General features: G+C 45.4%; 1 protein-coding gene across 2 annotated transcripts in view; it reads left to right on the top strand.

Annotated features, from left to right (window-relative positions):
• ZFYVE26 (zinc finger FYVE-type containing 26) overlaps positions 1-23,439 on the top strand; it is a 62,695-nt gene extending 39,256 nt beyond the window's left edge. The window contains exons 29-42 of one of the 2 annotated variants that reach the window (XR_011532976.1): positions 1,014-1,150; positions 3,116-3,147; positions 3,795-3,931; positions 4,874-5,094; positions 8,224-8,371; positions 8,623-8,832; positions 9,380-9,598; positions 13,806-14,003; positions 14,912-15,111; positions 15,967-16,108; positions 16,399-16,676; positions 17,658-17,840; positions 18,459-18,503; positions 21,385-23,439. Coding sequence is in view for 1 of the 2 variants with exons in the window: in XM_070594105.1 (XP_070450206.1) it covers positions 1,014-1,150; positions 3,116-3,147; positions 3,795-3,931; positions 4,874-5,094; positions 8,224-8,371; positions 8,623-8,832; positions 9,380-9,598; positions 13,806-14,003; positions 14,912-15,111; positions 15,967-16,108; positions 16,399-16,458; positions 17,658-17,840; positions 18,459-18,503; positions 21,385-21,588 (2,136 nt within the window). In the remaining variant the exon portion in view is untranslated. The remainder of the gene's footprint in view (positions 1-1,013; positions 1,151-3,115; positions 3,148-3,794; positions 3,932-4,873; positions 5,095-8,223; positions 8,372-8,622; positions 8,833-9,379; positions 9,599-13,805; positions 14,004-14,911; positions 15,112-15,966; positions 16,109-16,398; positions 16,677-17,657; positions 17,841-18,458; positions 18,504-21,384) is intronic. The other variant, XM_070594105.1, reaches the window with a different exon arrangement.
• The last annotated feature ends 3,548 nt before the right edge of the window (positions 23,440-26,987 follow it).

The following is a 26,987-nucleotide window of genomic DNA, read 5'->3' as shown; positions in this document are numbered from 1 at the left end:
AAAGGAAAACTCTAGTTCATGAGCCTGAGTTTATGATCACCTCCTGTCTCCAAGAGGATATTGGTATTTTCAGATGAACTACCAAATCGAAGACTTGGGGCTTGTCTATGACCTGACCAGAATATATTTTATGGATTTTGACAGGTGGTAAACACTCCCAAGTAGCCTTAAAGTCTAAAACCTTTGCCATTCTCATGAAATAGCTAAAAAGAATCAGAGTGGTATAGTAGGAAGAGTCACCAAACATCAGGAGATCTTGTTTCTAGCTCCCCTTTCTTTCACAGTAAGACAAGTGACCTGGTACTGGTCATGTGTACTGGCTCTGGAGACAGAGGACCTAGGTTCTAATCCCAGCTCTGCCTCTTACTAGCAATGTGACTGTTAACTTTTTCAGTCTTTGATGCTCACTTGTAAACTAGGGATGATATATTATTTGGCTCGTGGAGCTGTAAGGACTAACTACAGTAACAAATGTTAGCATACCTAACAATTACCTGTGTTAACACAGTATCAGTACTGGCATATTAGCTCAGTGCTGATGAAAATGATGATGGTGTAATTTCTCTGTGTCTCTTTCCTCCTCATTTATAAAAGAAGTGCAACATGTGTGTCAACCTCTTATAATGAAATGAGGTAGCACCTGTAAAAGCATTTTGAAATACCACACCATGGAGAAATGTGACCCACATTAGCTGAGAAAGTCACTTCTTCCCCACTGCTTTTTGCTATGTCTTTATGTGTTGCCTCCACCAACAGGGAGAGTTTGTCAGGAGCTATTGCAAAATTGTCCTTGACTTGGGCATCTTTGTCCATTGACAGAAATGTCTTTAAATGTCAGCTTCTTGAAGGCAAGAACTGGTGTGTTCTTTCTCAGTGGAGGCCCAAGTAGAGGTTCTTAATAAGTCACAGCGGACTGATACCAAGAATGAATGGGTTGACAGATACACTCACAGGTCCTGCAGTCTCACCTTCTCTTCTTCCTTATTCCTTCTTTTCCTGATGGCACTCCTCAGTTTAACAGGCGTCATCATTGTCGCCGCTGTGGCCGGCTAGTGTGCAATTCCTGCTCCACTAAGAAAATGGTGGTGGAAGGCTGCAGAGAGAACCCTGCTCGCGTGTGTGACCAGTGCTATAGTTACTACAACAAAGAGTGAGTGTCCTGCAAGCAGGACTGCTACTATTATTGACCACTGCACCCTCCTCCAGGTCCTTACACTCCTAGGGGTCTCATTGTGGAGAGCATCTCAAATCTGGAACAATTACAAATAGTTTTAGTTTAACAATAACACTGAAATGCCATTAACTCTACAATGAAATGTTTGACCTTGGTCAGAGAAACTTCCTCTGACCAAGAGCAGATGAGAGGAAGCTGAGTTCAAGTCTCTTACATGATGTTCTCTCTGAGATGAGGACACTTGGTTCTTCAGCCCATCCCCTGACTCAGGCCACTGACCTTAGTTTACCAACAACCTCACCTGTTTTCCAGCCACTCTTGCTTCAGTTGGTCTCACCTGGACTCAAAGGGACATGTTCATACCTGTTCAATGTGAGGGCACCACTTGCATGAGTCTGATCTAGCTAGTCATCCCAGCTTCTTATCCACAATCAGAAGAGCCCTCACACTTTGCTACACCCAGTTCAGCTGGTGACAAATTTCGGATACTGCTCATACCTCTAGCAAGTCTGATCAAAACTGTGTTTGCTGGATCAGTGTTGCTCAGTTTTTTCCGCTACTTCTAGCACCACAGGAGAGTGAAATAGACTCCTAGAGCATCTGGGAATATGAGCCAAAGCAACTATCAAAAAGCAAAATTACTTTGACTTCTTCATGTTTTATTTGTAGACTTAAATAGATTTTACATTCTGCTCAGTAGCTTCACAGTATTTTTGTGTTTGTTTTCATATGAACTTTTTTGGTCATATTTACCATGATAATTTACTGATCTCATAGGAAGGAATATATGCCAGGCTTATACTACGGATTCTGTTACCCTGGCAGACCACCGCCTCCCTTGGGGTGGAGTTCAGGGGAATTACCCATATACCATAGAGGTGAGATTTGAAACGAGCAGTTAGTATTGATGGGGATTCTTTCATTCAACAATCTCTCAGCAATAATCTCTTTGCCCTCAAAGAGCCCCATCTTAGTGGGGAGACAGCCAACAGAAAGAGCACAAAGCCGTTGGATAAGTGCAGTGGTGGAGACACACAGCTTAGCCCAATGGGCAGGAGGTGGCACCTAGTCTGAGACTTAGAGGATGAGAAGTTAGTCGGAAAAGAAGCCAAAACAGAGCATGCCCAGAAGTGGGAGTAACAACTTCAAAGGTAGGGACAGGAGAAAATTTGGGTCATTTGAGGAAGCGTAAATAGGCAGGTGATGGGCTAAGCTTCTGGCCAGCGTACCTTGGACTTAGAGGCTGGCAGCTGAATCAGGAGGACTTAGGCAATGGCACAAATGTGTGGAGTTTGCTCTTTGGCAGCATAGGCTGGGGTTGACGAGCAGGCTCTTCATGCAGGTGATAGCCTTGGGCTCTGGCTTGTGGCATCAAGACTTTGTGCTCGGTGGCCCAAGGTGAAGTTGACCAGAGCCAGTGGCGGAGTGGGGAGGACTTTTATGGGTTGAGCACAGGTCATAGGTGGCAAGAGATTGTCTCAAGAGGTAGCCAGGCCAGGTCATAAGGGACTTTGTCTGCTGAATGGCAAATGTGGAATATTTTTACCCTGAGGAGCTACTGAAGGATTTTAAACAGAAGCATAACATGATCAGATTTGCATTTTTGAAAGCTTACTATACCTGTGAAGTAGAGAAAAGGTTGATGAAATCAGGGAGACCAATTGGGAAGCTATTGCAAAGGCTCTAGCAATAAATGATGAGGGCTCTCTCTGAGGCAGGGCTGAAGAGAGAGATGGGGACATTTAAAGAGCTATTTAGGAGATGGAATGGACAGGAAATGGTGAGTGATAGGCTGTGACAGGTGAGGAGAGAAAAGAGTTTTGGATGATTCCCTGATAACGCACTCATGTAACTGAGTAAATGTCAATGCTATATACCAAGCTCAAAACAAAGAGGAGGAGGAGGGATTCAGTCATCTCATTTTTTTTTCTCTGTTTCCAGTGTGTCAGAGGAGAATCCAGGACAACCAGAAGGTGAGGCTGAATCGCGTTCCCTGTGGCTGTTTATATGTTCGAGTTGGCTCTACTTTCAGCGTATCAGCTGTACTGATTCCCTCAATGGCCACTCAATCCAACTTGGCCACAGAAGATCCTGGCATTTCTCTCAAACTGTTTCCCTTAAAGTTCATCATCATATTAACCTATCACATTGGCCCATTAGCTTCCAGCATTGAGAAGGCCAGCAACCAAAGAATTTGGTCCTTAATTTTAGTGGGTTATTTCTTTTTTTCCCCTCTAGGTTCCCCATCACCACCATCCTACCTCCCAATGCTTCCTCCTTCCCGCTCAGTAATCACTAGTCATAGTTTGACCTCTATCCTTCCACAGCAGGTTAGTTTTTAGAGTAGCCAATGGCTCAGCCCTTCAGTTGAGAAGCCTGTGCCTTTCAGGGTTTCTCGTGTGAAGCAGTGGGGTTATATGGCAAACACTGTAACACTCATCCCAGGTCTTCCCTGGGGAGGAAGGTTTGGGGTGCTCAACATGGTTTCCTAAAGGAAAGGAAAGGGACCAAGGAAAGAGAGAGGGCCCTATCCCTGCCTCCAGCTCTCACCAGCGCACTGGACTGGGTAGACTGGGCTGCTGGCCAGTGACTGACGCGTGAATGGCATTTCTCTCCTCAGTACCAGACAGCTCCAAGACTGAAAGCCCTCCGTACTCAGCGGTGGTGAGAGTCCCTAAGGCAGCTGAGGTGGAATGGATTTTGGATCTGAATGAGGAGGAAAATGAGCTGGTGCGGAGTGAATTTTACTATGAGCAGGTAAGAGCAATAAAATCTGAGTTCTTTTGATGTGTAGTGTAGTATTTGAGTTTATGACATAGAGTAGTATGGCAGGAAATGCAGAGATAGGCGAACACAACCTGGCCTTCGCTTGCTTACAGTGTAATAATATGGGAGCTAGGACAAGTAAGGCCAGTTAAGGCAGGAAATGAGGAGCATCTTGGGAAATGCACCAGAGGAGATCAGGAAAGGCTTCATGGAAGAGGTAACATGGAAGACGAGCAGTAGAAGTTTGACAAGAAGTTTGTGGGTTGTGAGGTGAGGATAAGGGAAAGACAAAGAGTGCAAAACTGAAGCATCTGAGCAAAGGCACAGTGTCACAAATTGCAGGACATGACTGGGGAATTGGAAACAGTTTAATCCAGAGGGAATATAGGATGTTAATAGAGAGGTAGTAAAAGATAGGATTGAAATGGGCTATTTATGTTTAGGGCCTTGAATTCTGCAGTAAGGAATATGTACTCAGTAGGCATCAGGGACCATGAAAGGTTTCAGAGTGTGCTTCGGGAATACTTAATTTAGCAGCAGTGTTTCCAGTGGCTTCAAGTCGAGACTTCTCCAAGTGGTCAGTTAAGCAAGGTAATGGTCACAGTCCAAGCCAGCAATAAGGAGGACCTGCACTAGTGGGGCAGTAGACTGGCAAAAGGAGGGGACACATGGACATTCCCAAGAAGTAGGTAACACAGGACACAGCTGCCTTCTTCCCAGTAAAGTGACGAAACCAGCAGCCAGGGCTTTGGCCATGAAACATCTGAAATTTGTTTAGTTCCACTTCTGCTTTGCCATGGAATTTTGGCTCCTTCTTCCAGTGTTTTTCAAGCTTTGTGAAATGGGAAGAACGATTCCTGCCATCCCACTCCACTGGAAGAATGCTTTGGCCCCTGAACTCACTGTTTTTCTCTCTTCTTCCACCCTGGCCAGGCCCCTAACGCCTCCTTGTGCATTGCCATCCTGAATCTGCACCGGGACTGTGCTGCCTGTGGCCACCAGCTAATTGAGCACTGCTGCAGGCTGTCCCAGGGCCTCACCAACCCAGAGGTGGATGCAGGGCTGCTCATAGACATTATGAAGCAGCTGCTCTTTAGCGCCAAGATGATGTTCGTCAAGGCTGGCCGGAGCCAGGACCTGGCTCTTTGTGACAGGTAAATGGAAATGAGTCTCTATTCTTTCACATGGCGGTCATTTCTATCCAGCTTCTTTTTCTGACTACACCATGAGTTTTCACCTCACCAGCCTCTCTTACAAGACACGCTGAAATGTTTTGCATCTCAGTTTGATGTTGATGAAATGCTGTTACCAGGTCACAAGTGGTCTTCCTCACCCTACCTTGACAGCCTGTGTCCTTCTCCTTCCATGAGTGGATCACCAAAGCAGAGTGTTCTCTAGCTATACCCAGTCAGAAAGAAAGTAAAAGCTTTAGTTCATTTATAATTAAAATCAATTTAGGGGAGCACCTTTGGTCTCTGTGGAATTTTCTGGCTTTTAAAGAAAATGTGTCCTTCCTGAGTGTCCAGTTCTTAGCCTCGACTAAAACTCTCTCTGAATCTTGACCAAATTCAGACTGTGGCCTCAGGGAGTTCTGGGTAACAGATCTATAAAGCACACTGCAGAATGGTCTGCCCTGTGTTACAGGTAGGAATCTGAGTCATAGGGTTGAAGTCTGTGCAAAAGCTGTGATGAGGCCTCAGGTCCCTGCAAAACCTGCTCTGCCTCCATTCATTAACTTCACAGTGAAAACTCCTAATTCCCAGCTTACCCACCCAGATGTGTGACTCATGTGTGTTACCAGCACTCAGTTCTAGCCAGATTTGTTAGCAGAGAGAATAATTTTCTTTGGAGTGTAAGTGCCTCAGGCAGTTAATCAGAGTACTTGCCTACCAACTCACCGAGAGCAAGGAGTGCACTGAATGCCAGCTTCACCACTCCCTAGCTCTGAAGCCTTGGAGAAGTCTACCAGCCTCTCTAGACCACAGTTTTCTATAAAATGGGGATGATAATAAAACTTATAGGGGTGTTATGTGGATAAAATGAGCGTATCCATGTAAAGAGCTGAGGACTGAGCCTGATCCATACTGTGTACTTCAAAAACGTTAGTTTTATTTATTTATTTATTTATTTTGAGGAAGATTAGCCCTGAGCTAACGTCTGCTGCCCATCCTCCTCTTTTTGCTGAGGAAGACTGGCCCTGAGCTAACATCTGTGACCATCTTCCTCTACTTTATATGTGGGACATCTACCACAGCATGGCTTGCCAAGCGGTGCCATGTCTGCACCAGGGATCCAAACCGATGAACCCCAGGCTACCGAAGCGGAACGTGCGTACTTAATCACTGCACCACCAGGCCAGCCCCTAGTTTTATTGTTTTTATTAACAAAAACCAGAAGGTTAAGAAAGGCAGAAGGAGGTGGGACAGAAAGTAGACGGAAATATAAAGGAGTTAGCTTCATTCTTTGTATTAAGAAGCAGTAGACTCTACATCATTTTTCAAGTTGATAAATGAAGAAATAGATATATAATATGTTAGGTAAAGTCTTTTTAAATAATCATGAAAAAAACCAAAAATCTACTAAGTTACCAGAAATGGAGGAAAGGGGGAGAAAAAAACAGAAACCACTCCATAGAGGAAAAAGTAGAAAACAAAGGAAACATGAAGAAAGATTCAAGGCAATAATAAAAATAGATCTAAATATATCTCAAATACCAGTAATGTACATAAGATAAAATTTTGTTAAAAGAAAAAGAGGGCGATTAGGCACATGTGTCTGGTGATGGATTGTAATTAGTCTTTGGGTGGTGAACATGATGTAATCTACACAGAACTCAAAATATATTACGATGTACACCTGAAAATTATATAATGTTATAATCCGAGTTACTGCAATAAACATAAATAAATAAAATAAAACAAAAAAAGAAAGAAAAAGATATTCAGATTGGAGGAAAAAACAAATTTAATATCAAGTCCTGAGCTTCCTTCAAAATCTCATATGGATGGAGGAACTCTCTGCTTTAGGCCGAGGCAGTGCTCGCTTCACGAGGATTCTCGCCCACCCCAGGGTGCCGTGGGCTTCTCTGACAGTTTACAGCAATGGTTTCAAGTTACGCTTTCCGTCTCCCCCAGCCTAGACTCAGACAGACCCACTCCAGAGACACTGCCTTTGTGCCCCTTTGCTGACGGGCAGGGATTCAGCTCGCATGTGTGTTTACAACTCCTAGTTTGCAGAGTATTCTGCTCCTGTTTGTAGCTCATCCCTCCTTCTGACAGACGTTTAAATGAATGTTAAATGAATGTTTAAAAATGAAACTACACCACCTATTTTAAATGTTTCATTTTCCAAATGTATAAGTACATTATGATACGGAATTTGCTTTTATACTTACTATACTCTCCCCTACGCCATCCCCACTCGGCTGAAAATCTCTGATGGACTGAATCCCTTTCAGTGGACAAGTCAGGATCCGTGGGGGTTTTTGCTGGAATTATGGTACAAGATTCAAGAACCTGGAGCATAGGCCTGTTGAAGGCAGCACTAGACAGAATGATCCGGCTCTCTGGGCCATCTGTCATTGTAAGGTTTTTGCAACCTTCAGGTGTCAGGAGTAAGATCAAAGGCAGCAGACCTAGTGGGCTGTGACAAGAACCCATTCTCAGCCCAGGGAGAGGATGTCAAGTCCAAGAGACTAGGGTCAGAGTGAAGGGCCAGCATGCCCCTGCCCAGCAGCGTCTCCAGGGAATGGTAGTGATGGGACCTCTGTATTGAGGAGGAGTGCAAACCATCAGTATAGTCTCTGTGCCTTCTCTCAAGCAAGCAAGGTTCAAAAGGACCAAAAGGCAAACAGGTAACCTGTGAGTCTCCAACATTCAATGTAAAGGCCTGGCCTCTCATTGAAGACCTGCGCATCCCTACTCCGCGTGTTCATATCTAACATTTGATGAGTGCCTGCAAAGTTCCAGACACTATCCTAAGCCCTTTGGCTTGAGTTATTTCATTTTATCGTGAAAACTCCCTGTTTTATGTCCATTTTACAGATGAGTAAATGTAGGCAGAGAAAGGTTAACTAATCCGCCAAAGGTCATAGAGCTGCTAAATGATGGAGTTGGGAGTTGGTATTCAGAGTCTGACTCCAGAGTCTTCTCTCATAGTGTCTGTGTACCTCTCACTTCTCATTATCACATTTCACGTTGGAAATGAAATAGAAAACCTTTAAGCACCAACTATTCTAGGTAAGACTGTGGAGCCTCATTACCTTGCCCTTTTCCTCCCTGCAGCTACATCAGCAAGGTAGATGTTCTGAATATTTTAGTTGCTGCTGCCTATCGCCATGTGCCATCTCTGGATCAGATCTTACAGCCGGCTGCAGTAACCAGGTTAAGGAACCAGCTTTTGGAAGCTGAGTACTACCAACTAGGCGTTGAGGTGAGGCAAAGACAAAGCTTACTTCTGCCCAACTGTAATAAATTGCCTTTGCCTAGCCTTGCAAACAGGGATTGCCATCTGTCAGTTGTTCTTGCCCATAGGGAAATATCCAGGGCATGACCAGTTTGCCCATGTGGGAGTAATGGCAGGTGCAAGGGGGCAGGAATGATTGGCAACAAGGGGATAGAATAGGCCCCTGGGACTCTCAGGCCTTGTTGTAGGTACCCTCTCACTAAAGATTCTTCCACCAGGTCTCCACAAAGACGGGGCTTGATACCACTGGGGCGTGGCACGCATGGGGTATGGCCTGCCTCAAAGCTGGGAACCTCGCTGCCGCACGGGAGAAGTTCAGTCGCTGTCTGAAGCCCCCTTTTGACCTCAATCAGCTGAGTCAGGGCTCAAGACTGGTACAGGATGTGGTTGAGTATCTGGAGTCTACAGCGAGGCCACTCCTGTCCTTGGTAAGAGCACAGCAGGCGGGGGACAGCTCAGGGTGGGAGGCCCAGAGCAGGAATGCCCTGGGGGACGGATCAGCTTCCACTCAGCCGACAGTGGCAGTCCTGGCTCAGAGCTGCCAGGTTTGGATTTTGTTCTTTCCATTACATATAGTTAGATAAGTAACTATACATGGTTAGAATAGCAATACAGAGTCAAAGTTTTTAAAAGACAAACTACAGAAAATTATTTTTTAAACAATAAAAATCATGTATAATCCCATACCCAGACTTAAGTAGTATTTAGATTTTGGTGAATTTTCTGTTATGTTTTTTAATGAAGTTGGTGTTATACGGTATTATAATATATAGAATTTTATATGTAATATATTCTATATAATAGTAATTAAATATAAATTCCATATACTATAATACTATCTGTTTTTCTACCCTTAAAACTGTGTTGTGAGCATTTTGCCATATTGTTAAATATTCTTTGAAAGCAATGTTTTCAGAAGCTTCTGAGAACTTACTGAGTCCCATTTTTCCCTCATACTTTCTCCTTTCCTGTCAGCAAGATGATGATTACTTTGCCACCTTGAAAGAGCTGGAAGCTACCCTTCGGACCCAGAGCCTCTCTCTGGAGGTGATTCCTGAAGGGAAGATCATGAACAACACCTACTACCAAGAATGCCTCTTCTACCTGCATAACTACAGCACCAACCTGGCCATCGTCGGCTTCTATGTGAGGCACAGCTGCCTGCGGGAAGCCCTGCTGCACCTCCTCAGCAAGGTGGGGCACGCAAACACAGCTCTCGAAGGGCACGACCTGCTTCCCCCACCAAGGTCGGCCCACTCCACTTTAAGGGCGGTGATCACCCCCCCTTAAACTTAATCTAATGTTGAGCTACGAGAGCATCTCTGGCAGAGTCAAGTTAAAGTGGAAAGTTCTGTGTCTACGCCAGTCATGATTTGATGAGTGTGCAACCAGTCTTAACCTGGATCCCAAATTACCCTTCTGACTGGCAATGACAAATTTCATCCATTCTCCCAAAATATAGAACAGAATCCAATAGTAGTTGAGAGCATGGTGTCTGGAATGAGATACTTGATATAAGTGGCGTGACCTTGTGCAAATTGTTTTACCTCTCTCTGTTTCCAGACACCTCCCACCTGCCCTAGGGCTGTGTCCCACTGCTGACCCCGTTGCTCGTCCACTCCAGCTTGTTACCACCAGGGCCAGGAAGCACCCGTGGCACAGATCCTATATTTGGGCCTCGAATATCTAATGGAAGAGTGTGCTCCCTTCTTTTCTCTGACATCCTCTGCCCTCCTTCCGTGGGAGGCAGAGGCACCACTGAAGTGCATTATTTCTGTGGAGCTATTGTTAAGCAAAGCCAGGACTCTGTTTCACCATGACCCTTTGGCAATACCTCTTTTATCCCGATGTTCCGTGAAAACCTCCTGAGGAACTGGCTGATTCGTACCAAATTTCTTGTAAAATTAAAGGAGCACAAGGTATACTTTAATTTCAAAATGGCAGCCAGTGAAAGTTTACAAATAGCTATCTTCTCGGATTGCTCCCCAGGAAGTCAACAGTTCACAGAGTCGTGGAAATCACACCCCTGTAGGGCAGTGAGAGAGAAATGTTTTCACAGCTGCCTTAGCTACTGTGTCTTAGTTACTCACTGGGTCTTAGCTACTCACTGGTCTTAGCTACTAACTGGGTCTCAAAAATAATGTAAAACTTATATTATCTGGAATTTAATTGTTAAGTTTTTTCCTTTTCCTCGGTTTCCAAGTGAGTTTTGAGGTCAGGCTGCTTCTCCCAAGCACAAATTGAGAGTGGAAATCACCCAGCTCTGTTTCTTCTAACTGACGCCTCATCCAGAGAGTTAAGCTGCTTACTTACTTATCTTGGTATAAGCTGATGAAAAGCATTGCCCCTATTTACATTTGTCGGAGCTAGGAAAGAAGCCTTCTTTTTATCTCCTGTAATCACAGTTACCCTTGAACTGAATCTCTCATCTTAATTCTCAAGCAGGTAAGGAACAACAGAAGAAAACATTGTGAAAACTATGACTGACTTCCTGAAACATGGTATTCCCTTGCTAGGCTTATTCCCAGCTCTTTCACCCCTTTACTTACCACACTGCCCCAGAGTGAGCTTTCTGAAACATAATACGTGTTATTTATGGCATTCATAATTCATGTTGTTCACCTCTAAAAGGCCTTCAGTAGATTCCCATGGCCACAGGATGAAGTCACAATTCCTCAGCATGCATACAGGACCCACCAGGATCAGGCCCCCTTATTTCTCTAGTTTAGTTTCACCACAAATCCTGTCTATATCCTGCATTCCAGACTTACCTATTACTTAAGTTTTCCTGATTGTTCCATGTGCTTTCTTCCCTCCACAAGTCTTCATGGACCGTTCCCCTACCTAAAATGCCCTGCCTTTCCTTGTTTTCTTGGAAAACTGCTGTTTATCCGTTCAGACCCTCTCTGTTGAACATTCACAGAACACACAAACAACATTAATGACCTCCTCCTATACACCCCAATTGTAGTAGAACATAGCTGTTGTTGCATTTATCCTCCTGGATTGCAGCTATTTGTTTACAGTGATATCTTTTTTTCTGGACCGAGAAGGCCTGTATTTTCCTTTTCTGTGTCTTTAGATGCCTGGCCTAGTGCCGGTTATGAGTGAATGAGTGGATAGATGAATGGATGAAATGAAAGTTCTTAAGGAACTTTCTTTTGAGAAATTGTTGTTCTTTTGAGGCATTCCACCTTTCTTATGGATCCTGCTGCTTCTTAAAGTCTGTCCTACAGATTTTTGGTTAGGTCTGTGTTTCTCAGGAACCGCGAGAATCGGGAAAGGAGTCCTCACCCACTGTGGATGTTCTCAGAGCCCACGTCTTCTCTACTTCTAAATAGCTTGTGCCCAGTGCTACAAGGCTGGCATGGTTACACTACCCTGAGTTTATAGCCATCCTTTTCTCTCCTCCATTAGTTTCTCATAATCTATAGTCTGATGCCCAAATGATTTTCCTTTCTATGGCTATGGGATGGGGGTTTATGACTCAGGGTCTCCAAACCACAGGTGGAGCAAGGGCACTAGTACGCGTGGCACTTTCCTAAGGAGTTGGTCCATAATGTTTATCATTTATTCATTCATCCAAGAAATATTTCTTAAATAGCCAAGGAATATTGTGGGCACTAGAGATATAGCAGTGAAAAAAAAACAGACAGAAATATCTGCCTTCATAAAACTTACGTTATAGTAGGAAGAGAGAGGCAATAAACAAGGTAAATAAACATAATGGACGTGATGAGTAACAAGAAGAGTAAAGCAGGGAAGGGGGAGGGGTGGATCGTGCAGTTTTAGACAGATGCCCAGCAAGATGACCTCTGAGTCAAGGCCTGAAGGAGGCGGAAGAGAGCCCTGCGTTCATGAGGATGCATGGTACAGGTGGAGGGAGGAGAAGTGGCAGGGTGAGGGTGGCTTCAGCAGAGTGAGCAGGGGACAGGGTAGTGGTAGCTAAGGTCAGAAAGGTAACAAGCCAGATGGTCCAGGGGTCATATAGGGCCTTGTAGACATTGCAAGGATCCAACCTTTGTGCTGAGTGAGAATGAAAACCATTGGAACATTTCGAGTGGAGGAGTTACATGCTGACTTATGGTTTTTTTTGTTTTTTTTTTTAAAGATTTTATTTTTTCCTTTTTCTCCCCAAAGCCCCCCGGTACATAGTTTGTATTCTTCGTTGTGCGTTCCTCTAGTTGTGGCATGTGGGACGCTGCCTCAGCGTGGTCTGACGAGCAGTGCCATGTCCGCACCCAGGATTCGAACCGACAAAACACTGGGCCGCCTGCAGCGGAGTGCGCGAACTTAACCACTCGGCCACGGGGCCAGCCCCTGACTTATGTTTTAATGGGATCATTCAGGTTGATTGGTTGGCATTAGGGAAAAAAGAGGCAGGACTGGAAGATGTAGACCAGGGAGGAGGCTGTTAGTAATCCAGGCAAGTGGTGGTGATGGGTTGGGCCAGTGTCGCACATGGAGGTGGTGAGAAGTGGTCAGATACATGCAGATTCTGTGTGTATTTTGATGGTAGAGCCAATAGAATTTACCAATGAATTTGATGTGGGGAAGTGAGGGAAAGATAACCAAGGTTTTTGGCCTGAACAATTAGAAGAACAAAATTGCCGTCTGAGGAAGGGAAGACTGCAAAAGAGTAGATGTGGAAGGAGCAATAGGAGTGCAGTCTTGGTGTATTAAGTTTACTAGATACCCGAGAGGACTTTGAGCAAGCAACCGGATAGAAGCTGGAGCCACAGATCTGGAGTTCAGGAGGAATGAACAGGCTGGAAACAGGGATTTAGGAATAATCAGCAAATAGACTTAAAGCCATGATTCTGTATGAAATCACCGAAAGAGTGAGTGTACATAGAAAAGAGAACAGCTTCCTCCTAAGCCCTGGGGACATTAACAGGAGTCAGAGAAGGAGACTGAGAAGGAGTAGCCAGAGACATAGAAAGAAAACCTGGAGAGGGTGGTGTCCTGGAAGCCAAATAAAGAAAATTTTTCAAGGAAGAGGAAGCCATCAGCTGTATCAAAAGCTGTTGATAGATCAGATGGAAGACAAGGACTAAGAATTTTAGATTTAACCATTTAGAGGTCGTTGGTGACCTAAGGGGCAGTTTCAGAGGAGTTGTGGGTACAAAAGCTGAATAAGAGTGGGTTCAGGAGACCATCACAGGAGAGAACCTGGAGACGGGCAGTGTAGATAACTCTGTCAAGGAGCTTTTCTGCACAGGGAAGGAGGGAAGTGAGCAGTCACCAGAGTGGGATTCTCAGAGGTATCTGTGACATGCAAAAGGCTAGGAAGCACTGCTATAGGAGGATGCTGAAGGCAGGTGAGTGGAAGGAAATTCAGAGTGGATCCCACACAGTGCCAGAACCAGGCTTGTTGACTTTTTGGCTTGCTCTGCTCCAGGAGAGTCCTCCAGAAGTCTTCATAGAAGGCATTTTCCAGCCAAGCTATAAAAGTGGGAAGCTACACACCTTGGAAAACTTGTTGGAATCCATTGATCCTACCTTGGAGAGCTGGGGAAAGTACTTGATTGCTGCCTGCCAGCATTTACAGAAGAAGAACTACTACCACATTCTGTACGAGCTGCAGCAGTTTATGAAGGTAATAGCAGCCATCCTGCCTTCTGCCTCTGTTGGTGCCACGCGAGGAGTCTGCACAAGATGAGGGGACAAGGCTGCCATTTGGTCCCTGGCCTTGCTATTTAACCAACCCTAGAGCAAATCCATGTAGCTCTCTAGCATCATTAAATAATATTAGGATTTCTATCCTCATCCCAAAGAGGCAAACTTTAATCTTATCAGTAACGGCGTTCTTCAGAGTTCAAGGAATGTGAAAGTAAAAAAGAGGTATGTGGCAGTTTCAAGGTAAGCATGAGGCATGAATGCAGAATTCATAAGGAATGATGGAGAAGTGTTTCTAGAGAAGGTGCATGAAGGGAGAGGTTACAAGTTTCTCCCAATATGTCTGAGGGTTGCTATTGCTAAATCAGAGAAATTGAATTACTTGATGTCAAAGTAAGAGTGAAGCCAAGTTGAGTGGAGAATCGGAAGTATCCTTTTTTTTTTTTTTTGTTTTGTTTTGCTGAGGAAGATTAGCCCTGAGCTAACATCTCTGCCAATCTTTCTCCACTTTATATGTGGGTCACTGCCACAGCGTGGCTGACAAATGGTATAGGTCTGCACCTGGGATCTGAACCTGCAAACCCAGTCCCCCAAAGCAGAGCACACCGAACTTAACCACTACACCACAGAGCCAGCCCCTGAAGTATCCTTTTTTAAGATCTCGTCTGTGGTGGAATAATGTCCTGCCTAAGAGCTCAGCCAGTCAGTTCAATTTAGGATCTCTTGGGCCTAGGAGTAACTGATACAAAATTGTTGTAAAGCTGATGATGGGAGTGGGTGCTGGCAACCAGGCTCCATGGGCAGAAATCAGATCAGAATTCTCCTCACACTCTCACCCTCCACTTTCCCTTGTCTGCTTTGACCTGAATGTTCATTTTCCTCTTCTAGGACCAAGTCCGGGCTGCCATGACCTGTATCCGGTTCTTCAGTCACAAAGCAAAGACGTATACGGAACTGGGAGAGAAGCTCTCATGGCTGCTTAAGGCCAAGGATCACCTGAAGATCTACCTCCAAGAAACCTCCCACGGCACTAGAAGGAAGAAAACCACCTTCTTCCGAAAGAAGATGACTGCAGCTGATGTGTCAAGGTAGCTTGGGGTTCAGGGAACAGTTAGGGTTGGAACAGAAGGGTTGGAACAGAAGGGTTGGAACTGAGTGTCTGTCTGTTGGTGATGAAGCCACTCTCCCCATCCCTGAACTCTTGGGAAAAAAGAAAAAACACAACTGAAAGGAATCATTCCTAGATGGTAGTGTCTAGAGGAGCTTGTAGGAGAGGAGAAGGGGGCTGGGATTGGAATCACATGCTATGGTCAGACTAAACTCGAAACCCCTTAAAATAGGCAGAAGAGGTCCTGTATGATCTGGCCCCTGCCCGCATCTCCATCTTTATCTCACGCTACTCTCTACTTCGTTGCTGAGCACCAGTCACACCAGCCTCCTGGGGGTTCCTCAACACACCAAGTCCTTCCCTCCTCTCAGCCTTTAGGCTTGCCAATCCCTCTGCTTAGAACATAACATCTCAAGTAAATGCTCCACCGCTACTGTTTATTGTCTCCATGGGCCCAATCACTAGATATTTTGTATGTGTTTGTTCCTGATTTCTCTCTCCCCTAGCCTGTGAACCCTTTGAGGGCAGGGTTCATGTCTCTCTTGAACTCTGTCACTGTTAGCAGCACGCGGGTGCTCTGTAAATACGTACTGATTCAGGCACGGGACCTCATCCAGCTCCACAGAACATCTAACTATTGTGATTTGTACAGGGCGCCACTAGACTACCCATTTTTGTCTTGTCGTAACTGCTCAGAGCCTATTCTGGATCGCTTTTCCTCCACATTATGTCTTTTGCCTTTTCCATTGCCATCTTATTGTGATTTCCCGGTCACTCGCCTCTAGTCCCTCCTGAGGCCCCTCAGGAGGCTAGACTGCATCTCCTGTCACCGCAGGCACATGAACACACTTCAGCTGCAGATGGAAGTGACCAGGTTCTTACATCGGTGTGAAAGTGCAGGGACTGCTCAGATCACCACCTTGCCTCTGCCAACCCTGTTTGGAAATAACCACATGAAAATGGATGTTGCCTGCAAGGTACGGACAAGGTTTCAGACCTCTGGCAGACTGTTCCTCTCCTTCCGGACGCTCACAATTGTGATCTAGTCATTATTTCAGTTCTTTGTTTCATGGCTGCATCCCCACTAGAATGTGAGCCACGGAGGGCTGGAGATCAAGTCCATTTTGATTACACTCGTATCCCTGGTGCCTGGCACTTCGTGGAGTCTGAACAAGTATTTGTTGAATAAATAGGGGCCCTCATTCTTGACTGAGGGGCTGCTCCAGTAATTATTGCTTCTGTAAGCCTATTTTCCTCTCCTTTTCAGGTCATGCTAGGAGGGAAAAATGTAGAAGATGGTTTTGGAATTGCATTCCGTGTTCTGCAGGTATGACTGGGCTGACTCAAGATTATGCTGAAGGCGATCAGCACCTGGTCACACTTCTGGGGGAGATTAACCTTCAGAAAACCTTTATCCCAAGAAAAGCAGATTTACATGTACATCAAGGGTGAAATCAAGGAGATGGCTATTACAGAACTGGGTCAAATTCAAGACTCTACGCTATTCTGCCAAAAGCCAGTAACCAATGATAAATTCATCAAAAGGTAGTGAATCAGTACCTGAAACCCAGCCTAGGGCAGGTCCCCACAGCTGTGTCCCTCTGTTCGCCCCCGCAGGGCTGGAGGAGGTGGCTGGGAGTAGAGAGGGGGTGTTTCCTTTGCGTCAGGAGGGGCCACTGGCAGCAAGGGGCTGCCCCTCCATTCTCCATCTGTCCAGGAACTGGCTCAAGGAGTACATTTTCTGTTGCTTGTGATAAGAGGACACAGGTGTGTCTGTGGGGCTGGAGTAGAGGCTGGAACGGGGCACTGAAACCACAAGTGGCAGAGTCTCTCCAGACCACCCCCCAACACCCTAAGGACCATCACTCTCTGGGCAGGCGGGGTCTTGAATGCATTGTGTGTGTCTCAGAGATCAATAGCTTCTTGAACAATCGGTCAGATTTCTTTCTTCCCACCCATTTTCCATGTTGGACAAAGCTCTCCCCACATGGATATTCCTGGTGAGCAGGAAGAGCCACAGCTCCTCCCAGACCCTGTAGCAAGGATTGTCCCAGACCGGGCTCAAAGTGTTTATCTGGTAGATGCCAACCAATCAGTCTTTTGGTGAATGGTCTATTTCCAAACACTAAGACACCTCTTAACAGAGTGCCAAGTGTCCCGGGCAGAAATACCAGCCCCCAACTTCCCTTTCCCAAGAGAAAAGTGACTCATTAGACAGAGAATAAACTTGTCCTGAGAATTTGATTCAAATGTTTTCAGAAAGTGACACAGCAGCCAGCAGATGTTCCCTTTTAGGTATTAAGATTATGATTTTTATGGACGCTTCCTAAATGTCTGCCTAACTCCAGAGAAGAATTTTTGCTTTTTGTTTGTTTGTTTGTTTCTTATATGTATATTTTCTGTTATGACTATAATCAATATGGCTTATCTGCACCAAGCATAGTGGGAGCTTTTTAAATGTTGCCGGCCTTCCCGCTGCTGATGTCGCATGCCACCCTAAGCCCATCTCCGCATGTTCCGTTCTAGGATTTCCAGCTGGACGCTGCCATGACCTACTGCAGAGCTGCCCGGCAGTTGGTGGAGAGGGAGAAATACAGTGAGATCCGACAACTGCTCAAGTGCGTCAGCGAGTCAGGCATGGCAGCCAAAAGTGACGGGGACACCATCCTCCTCAACTGCTTGGAAGCATTCAAGAGAATTCCACCCCAGGTGCGCTCGCTCCCATACCTCTTGGCTCCTCCATCTATTTCAGGGTCTTCACATCCCCCTCTTTATTTTTCTGTTCCCCATAGTTTACCTGAAACTGCAGTGTTCCTTTATCTTTGTGACTTCTCCGTAACAATGGCCTCACTCTAATCAATCCTGCTGTGGAAAGAAAATTCATGGTGATAACCTCTATACCTGGAAGGTGTCCCTCAACATCCCATAGTCTGATGTTATTGGCACCTGGAAGTGTCTGTGGATCGACAGAGCTGTTCCTCTCTGTGACTGTAGAGGAGGTCAGGGTGGTCCTGCACATGGCCTTTGAAGCATGTTGCCTCTGAAATTGTCCCCCTATGGCTTCTTTGTGGGGTGAAAAGAGCCATATCCATTCATAAAGGCCAAAGACAGGCCTCTTGGGAGGTGTTCTTCCTGCTCAAATTCCCAAGTTTAGTGTTGTTAGATTTCCTTTGTTGCTCTTATAGCAGGAGTTGAGTTCATAAAGAAAAGTTGGGCAGGCATCCCCACCTGAAGTCAGAACAGCTGAGCTGAGACCGTATTGGGCCTTGGGTGCCAAGCTGGGGACTCTTCTCCCTCTCACGGCTGCTGTGTTTCTCTTCTGCACAGGAGCTGGAGGGCCTGATCCAGGCAATACACAACGACGACAACAAGGTGAGCAAAATTGTCTCCAAATCCCAGTGATGCCCATGAACAGCACCTTGGGCTTGCCTTGTCATCTTTATCCCTTGCTCCCCTGGCAGTTCCATACAACCTGTATCTCAGCTTCTTTGTTATCCAGAGGTGGAGCTGGGACCCAGACAGGGGTGTAGAAAGGAGAAAGTAGATAGGGAACCTGTGAACATTGACCGCATGAGCCTTAGTCTCCCCATTTCTTTATCCTCAAGACAAACATGGCCTAGGCTGCTCTTGAATCTCATTTCCTGTACAGGTCTTCTCTCAGAGAGCCCTTTGGAAATCCCTTGCTTCAGGTTGACTGATTGATTGAGGTTGTCAGAGTGGGCAGGCGTTTCTTTATCCTAAAAGGAAAAGGGTACCCTCCACAGTAAGAAAAAACCCCCCCCAACCCTTTGACCCACAAATGTCCGTTAGTGTCTCATTCTCCAGAGCAGGCCTCCCCCAGAGGCCAGTGAGCTCTTCCCTTTGTAGTAGGAAATCCATGAATCTTTGCTGCACGTTGTCTTGTGAGGGGTGCCAGCCAGAATGAAAGCTGCTCCTGGCTGCTCCTGTTTGTGGCTAACCATAGGCTCGATCCACCTGCCATCTGGAGGAAGGCTCACAGGCCAGGAGAGACAGGTCACACTGCCCTGGCCACCGGCAGTGGAGCAGTCTGGCAGCGAGTCCCTTATGAAGAAAACTAATGTCAGGCAAACAGCTTCTTAGACAGCCACGGAGCCGCTTCCCATGGTAGGATTGCCAACCCTTGGACTGAATTTGCAGGCCGTTTTTCAGTTAAGAGAAGTGGGAGAACATATTCTAAATATTGCTTCATTTATTTCTGCAACATCCCGATGAGATCTTACAGAAAGGATAGAATTCGGAATTCTGAAATGTGGAGAATTACTTTTCTAGAACCAGAATGAGAACCCAGTAACCAGACCAGACACCCAGGTTCCCTGATTCCCAGACTGCAGTCCTTTTCCAAGCCTCAGTGAGCCTCAGGACAGAGGCTTTGTCCCTGGGAAAGACGTACACTAAAATCTAGACAGTTGTTAACTGCTTTTTCAAGTTTTTTCTCTCAGCAGCAATTTGAATGCACTTAAGTGATCTCAGGCCACGAGATTTTGCCAAAACCCAGCTTTCTTTAGTTCCTATTCCAGACTTTCTGGAAAAATGCCCTCCTTCTCCAGGAAAGAATTTTGCCTGCCTTGTGATATATACTTTTTTATTTTTTTAAAGGTTTTATTTTTCCTTTTTCTCCTCAAAGCCTCCCGGTACATAGTTGTATATCTTTAGTTGTGGCATGTGGGATGCCGCCTCACCATGGCTTGATGAGTGGTCCCATGTCCACGCCCAGGATCTGAACTGGTGAAACCTTGGGCCACCGAAGTGGAGCATGCGAAGTCAACCACTCGGCCATGGGGCCGGCCCCATGATATATATTTAAAATAAACAGGTGCCAGGTGGAGCAGAAGGCCTGGGTGAGAGCTAACATCAGAACTTGATTACTTTACTGAGCTCAGACAGTGCCGGGCATCTTCCAGCTGTCGGAGAGTACTTGTAATTGAGCTTAGGAACGGAAGGCTTTAGTGACCAAGACAGAAAAGATTGAGCGCTGAGACAGGAAGTGGGAAGAGTTCCCTCCAACCACCAGGAGGACTGTCACGGCAGAAAGTCAGCTGCTAGTGGAAGCTCTGAGGCAGCTGGTGAGGGCCCTGCTGTCCGCTGGCCTGGAACGCTGGCTAGCCAGGGAGGTGCTGAGGAGATCAGGGCCAGGGAAGGAAGGGGCTCTCGTCTCCACCAAGCTGGGGATCCATGAGACAGAGGGTATCCCAAGGTAGGAGAGACCCCACACACACACCCCCAAATCTGAGCCACCTCGGATCCAAACAGCAAAAGTCAAGCAGCCTGGAGTTAGACCTTTTCTAATTGTGTGTATGCATTTTCTTCCCCAAGTTTCCTGTTAAAAGATTTTAAATTCAGCAGGTTGAAAACACAAAAATAGAGAAGGGGGATCTGTGAGCCCATTGTAGGGGGCAGGTATGGTGGTTCCTTCATCCATTCACTCCCTGAATCCATATTTATCGAACACCTACTGCATGGCAGGCCCTCTGCTGGGCACCAGGAATACAAGGGGTAGAAAAAGCAGACAACTTTCCTGCCTTCATGGAGCTTAAAGTCTAGTCAAGGAGACAGACATCAATCAAATAATTACCCAAATAACTATGAAATCACAAGTTGTGGGCAATGACAGTGCTGACTCTGAAGCTGGGAGGAAGCTGGAGAGCCTGGGATAGTGGGGAGGAAGGCCTCGGAGGGCGTGGACGGTGGCCAGACTGCCCCCTGCCTACTTTCTTCTTTTTGAAGTTCTTAGCTTATTTATAATAACTTTTTGCACTATCAAATGACATAGTGTAATAGCTTAGCATCCAGAATATTTAAAGAGTTGGTATAATGTAATAAAAGGCAGGAACCTAATTATTAATTTGGCAGATGAGAAATGAGAAGAGGGCCAGCCAGTGGCGCAGCAGTTAAGTTCTCACGTTCTGCTTCTCGGCAGCCTGGGGTTGGCCAGTTCAGATCCCGGGTGCAGACATGGCACTGCGTGGCAAACCATGCTGTGGTAGGCGTCCTACATAGAAAGTAGAGGAAGATGAGCACGGATGTTAGCTCAGGGCCAGTCTTCCTCAGCAAAAATGAGGAGGCCTGGCAGTAGTTAGCTCAGGGCTAATCTTCCTCAAAAAAAAAAGAAAGAAAGAAAAGAAATGATAAGAGAGACCTCGTCTGCCCGAGCTCTCTGACGTAGCTCTGGGTGTTTGTTGGTGATTCATCGGTGATGGTTTCCCTTCCACTGTCTCTTTTACCCCATCGCCAGGTTCAGGCCTACCTGACATGTTGCAAACTTCGTTCCGCCTACTTGATTGCTGTGAAGCAAGAACACTCACGGGCCACAGTCCTCGTCCAGCAGGTGCAGCAGGCTGCCAAGAGTAGCGGGGATGCAGTAGTGCAAGACATCTGCACCCAGTGGCTTCTGACAAGCCACACCCGGGGTGCCCATGGCCCAAGCTCCAGAAAGTGACCCTGGGCCGCAGGGCCTGAGAACTGGGGACAGGAGTGATGGAGAGGCCCTCCACCTCTTTCCTCCTGTGCAGTGGGACTTCCCTGGCTGCACATAGGTCGGAAGTAGCTGGATAGGACCCTACTTGCCTTCTTGGGCAAGGACAGGACCTTTCACGCAAGTGCCATGTTTCTGTAAAATTGTGGAATCTGTGTGTGTTTGTCTGGAGATGGCCAGTTCTTTCTACCTCAGAGTGAGTGAGTCTGTGTGCACACTCCTGTGCACTCGTGTTTACACCCAAGCATTTCCGAACAAACGAAACTCTCCCCACTATAAAGAGGCACTTTACTTTAGACTTCTGCCGTTCTGGAAACCTGCCCTGCGTTTTGGTTCTTAACCCGGGTCATCCTGTTTGTACACAGTCCCTTCCATGTGGAGATGCTCCAGCAGCTTCTCATTAACTGGAAGGGTTTTACAGAGAATTGTACAGCACCACCAAAAGCATTGCCTCTTTTCCCTTCCTTTCCTTTCCCAAATTCAGAGATGGCTTTGGGGCATGTGCTACCTATGGAATAAAACTGTTCCGAGTGTCTCCTCTCACAAGCACAGGGAGTTACCGTGAGTCTTTGGAAGGCCCTCTGAACAGAAGGGTCCTCATGCGCCAGCATCTGAAAGCTAGGGGGTGTACATACAAGTAGTCAGGTCTGGAGCCCCACGCATGGGCAGGAGGGGCACCGTCACATTCATGCAGCGGGGAGAGAAAGGTGAGCCTTTCCAAGCAGGAAAGCAGGGGGTACTTACAAGCACAGAGCTGGCCTTTGTGACTCCCTGCTGCAGAGTGAGAGAGCATAGTCTCCTCTCAGAGAGTCGGGAAAGGAATGGTAGGATCCTAGGACTGAATGGCTAGACTTTGCCTATTTGAGTTACAGTCCTATTTGTGCCCCTTAAATTGGTTAGGAACCAGTCCTTCTCTCCCGCTTCAGTCTCTTCAGGATGGCAGGGGGGATCTGCAGAGACCCAGCGTCACTGAGAAGGCAGTGCGCTTCTTTGTCTTAACAGAGGGTCAAGGGTTCGCTTTGGAGGTGGGCCTGTGGACAAGGTGGACGAGGGGACAGTGAATCGGTCCTGTGCAGTTGGTGGAAAACTAGGTGAAGTGCTCCTTTCATAAGCACTGGCTTGTCTTCCCGCCGAGATGTGACGATGTTTTAGAAAGCATCTGTCATACTCACTGACTTGGATTTGCAAATGGGAGGCCTAGAGAGGCTCTCCAGCTCTGAGCCTCCCCCCAGCCAGAGCTCAGCCTGCTGATCTCACATTCACTGTTGAGACAAACAGGAACTGGAAGCCGAAGTATCTCTGGTGCTTAGAAACCCTGTGGATTTCCCTCTGAAGCAGGTTTTTTGATAGTAAAATAAATAACCATTATGGGTGTCTGTCAGATTCAAGGTTTTGGTCCTTTTAGAGAGAGGAAAGGCTGCAAAGAGAATACTAGGTCCTTTCAGGGGGAAGTTTGGCAAGTGGCTTTTCCCTCTTTGAGTCATGGAATGCATCTATCTTCCAGGAAACGTCATTCCCTGGCATCTGCTTGCCCTTCTGAGTCTGCCCTTTTTGCACTGAACATAAGCACTTTATATGAATGGGTTGCAAATCTTGCAGCCCTTAATTTGGGATGTTAAGACCAGATTTTCCAGACTTTTTCCTCTAACTAGTTGAACTATAAAATAGGCAACCACTTATTAGACTGACGTAAGATGAGGCTAAATGCCTTTGAGCATCACGCTGTGGTCTCCAGCAAAAAAACAAACTAATGTACATGTTGAAGGATTGACTATTTTGCCACAAGCAAACCACAATAAAGTGTCTGTCCTACAAGTTTCTTGGCTTCATGACTTCTTTGCTGTCTGGCTCCCATGCTTCCCTTCCTTTTTGCCTTGTGTTCTGTGTGGAGAAAAATGGTGGGTGAGAAAGAACGGATGGCCTTCGACTCTTAAATTTCTCTGAATGATTCCCATCATAACTAATGGCTCTTTGGTTGAGCTTTATCTCAAATTTCCTGTGTGTTGAAAACTGTTAGTGGACTCTACCACCAGGAAACTTTTGTGCTTCAGTTGGAGTGGTGGGTGGAGAGAGGTTGTATATTCATCAGGTACAAAAGGTAGGTGTAATGTCCCTCCTGGCCCTGTCCCCTCAGCCCAGTCCCATCCCAGAGGCCACCAATGTCACAGGTTTCTAATGTATAGTTCCAAGCAATTTTATGCATAATCAAGCAGTAATGACTAAAATATTCAACAGTGAAGATATGGTTGTTGCCATCTTTTGCCACTACAAATTATGCTGCAATGAATTGTCTTGTCCAGATATCCTGGGTCAGAGGATACGTGCATTTGATAAATTGCCAGTTGCCTTCTAAAGATGTCATAGCAGTGAACTCTCCCACAGCAGTGTAGGCCGGTGCCTGCCACCTCACACCCTTGCCCCAACAGTTACCCAATTTTGTAGGTCTTTGCCAGTCTGATTAATGAAAAATGGTTCTCTGAATTTTTTTTGAAAGCTGTTTGTCACTTTTTTTAACCCTATGTTAAAAAACCTGTGTGTCTTTTTGATATCAACCAGACTGTGAATCTTTGAAACCAGGTGTAGGGTCTTTGAGGTAAGTTGAACTCAAACTTAACTTAAATTGTTTTCTTGCCACCCTCTTGGAACGTGTGTCTACACTATGGTACTCGAGCTGTGGACAGTGGCATCGCCACCATTATCTCCTTTCCCCGGAAACATGATCTCATCCAATTTCTCATTAAAACAACCAAGCAACCAAAAAAACTTCAAATGCAAAAACAAAAAGTAGTGTTGAAAATAGACCTGAAAACCACCTGGTGTGGACATAGTACAATGGTGTGTCACAACAGAGAAAACAAATACCCAATCTAAATCTAGAACAGAGTTTAGAAAAATGAGACAGTCCGAAGTATCTCAGACCAGGTATGACAGACCAGGTATCTTTGCCCGGAGTTTAAGTAAAGTAGATTAAAGGCTCTTAGAATTTCTCATACACAAGCAACGAACTATCAATAGTCACAGTCACCCTGAGGAAAATGGCTTTTTCTTGGTCATCATCCTCTCGCTGTAATGATGTTGACTGACCTATCTTTGAAACTTCCAATTCTTCCATAACAAATTCATTTAACATCTGGTTGCTGAATGGCTTCTTTGGTGGGGTGCTTTCCTGCTCCCTATTTCTTCTTCATGCTGTTATTTCTGCTTGGAACCCTTCCTTCACCTCCTACACTACCCACCCTCCAGTCTACCGTTGTCAAAAGCCTTTCTCCAAGCCCATTTCAAGTGCCATCTCTTCAAATTATTTGCTTCTCTGGCTATCCTTCCTATTCATCCCTCTTAAAGGCTGAAATTCTCCAAGGTTCTATACATTCTCTCTTCACACTCATACTCTCCTGTACAATCCCGTGGCTTCAGCAACATCTTGATTGGCTCAATTCTAAACCAAATTTGTGCCCCTTAACTCTTTTTCTACATCACACCTGCCTTTTGACTGCTTCTTGGAACTCACTCACATGGCTGACCTGCACCTAAAAATATTTGCATGTCCAAGATAGAACAAATCCTATCCCACAAACCTGATCTTCCTACTTCAGTGACTGTCATATTAATTCATGTTATTATTACTATTGTGCATGCTGCCCGGGTTAAAACCCTCAGGGGTTTTCTGCGTTGACTACTTCTTCCCCTTCCTTATTCAACAACCATTCAAGTGCCTACCATGCATCAAGCATATATCCAGTTGAAAGCCAGGTCCTATCATTCTACCTTCCCAGTAGGAAGAACCTGGTCCTTCCGCTTCATCACCTTGCTCCGGGTCCTTATCACCTCTTCGCTGACTGTGGCAGAAGACCTCTTTTCTTTACCTCAAATACCTATCCAAGAGTTGCATCTCCTACCAACTCCATATTCATAAATAATTCTTCTAGAAGAATGAAGAGTCTTCTCTATAATCTTGAGGTATGGAAAGTCTTTTCTAAGCAGGTGCAAACCCCAGAATCCTTGAAACACTTAATTTTTTTATTGTAGTTAAAATATACACAACGTGAAGTTGACCATTTTAACCATGTTTAAGTGTACAGTTCAGTGGTTTTAAGTACATTCACATTGTTGTGCAACCATCAACATTCTCCATCTCCAGAACTTTTTCATCTTCCCAAACGGAAACTCTGTACCCGTTAAACACTAACTCTCTATCCGGCCCACCTCACTCTCAGCCCCTGGTAGCCACCAGTCTCTATGAATTTGACCTTTGTTTGTCATCTATGTTGCAGACACGTTTTTCTAGGTTTTAATGGCCTCTTTATTTTGTTACATTGTTTTTTAAAAACCCATAAGCAACAAATTTAACTACATAAAAATTGTCTTTCCCTTATGCTAAGTGAAATAAGCCAGACACAAAAGACAAATACTATATGGGTCCACTTATGTGAGGTACCTACATCAATTCTATCAGGACCTCAAGACCCATTTCAAATGGCACTTCTGCTGAAAAGTTGGGTTTTTTCCTGGGTCCCCACTTCCTTCTATACCCCTCCCCAGTGGATGTGAGGTCTTACTCCCTTAACCCTTCTGTGTTGCATGAAACTCTCCTATTCTACCCTCGTGACAGAAACAGCCAGTTTGTACGAATTATTTGGTCACCTCGTAGACTGTAAGCTGCTTGAGGGCAAAGATCATCTCTTTGAGTCACCTGTAAATTATTTGTGCGTGATTTACCAGTAGATGAAGATTTGTTGAATTAAAATTTATAGAATGTAGCATGCCCTGAACCAGAAAAAGTTGAGAAAGTGAAATGTTAAAGTTATCTATTCAAGAGTCTTTTTCTAGACTGTAAGCTTCTTGAGGTCAAATGACTGCATCTTATTCATATTTACATCCCCAGGACTAACCTGGTGCATTATGGGCTCTCAATAAACTTTAGCTAAACTGTTGAATTGGACTGAACCAATGGGAATAGCTCATTTAGGGACTCCCCTCCCCCCCATATAGAAGTCATTTCCTGAGAGAGAAAAAAATTCTTGTACAGAAAATGAGTGAGATTGAACATATTTAAAGAAAAGCTGAAAAGATACTTTTCATCTCCATGTTGATATTTAAGAACCTGAGAGCTGAGAAAAAATCCAGTACAGTATTTACCTCAACTTAACGGAATCGGGAACTCAAAGAATGGAAATTTGACTCCTGCTATCTTTTTAGAAGTAAATTGTTAAACTGTTCTTAAGTCACCTGCATCAGACAGCACCTAAAAGAACCACAGACATTTTTTTAAGTCAGAAGTGATTGCAGAATACATGAATACATCCCCTATTTTATTTTTTCATTCATTGATTTATTAAAAAAATATTGATAAAGGTTATATTGTG

Source organism: Equus przewalskii, chromosome 25, assembly GCF_037783145.1.
Source record: "Equus przewalskii isolate Varuska chromosome 25, EquPr2, whole genome shotgun sequence".
NCBI classification, from domain to species: domain Eukaryota; kingdom Metazoa; phylum Chordata; class Mammalia; order Perissodactyla; family Equidae; genus Equus; species Equus przewalskii.
The sequence above is the reverse complement of the archived record's forward strand: the minus strand, read 5'-3'. Positions and strand labels throughout refer to the sequence as shown.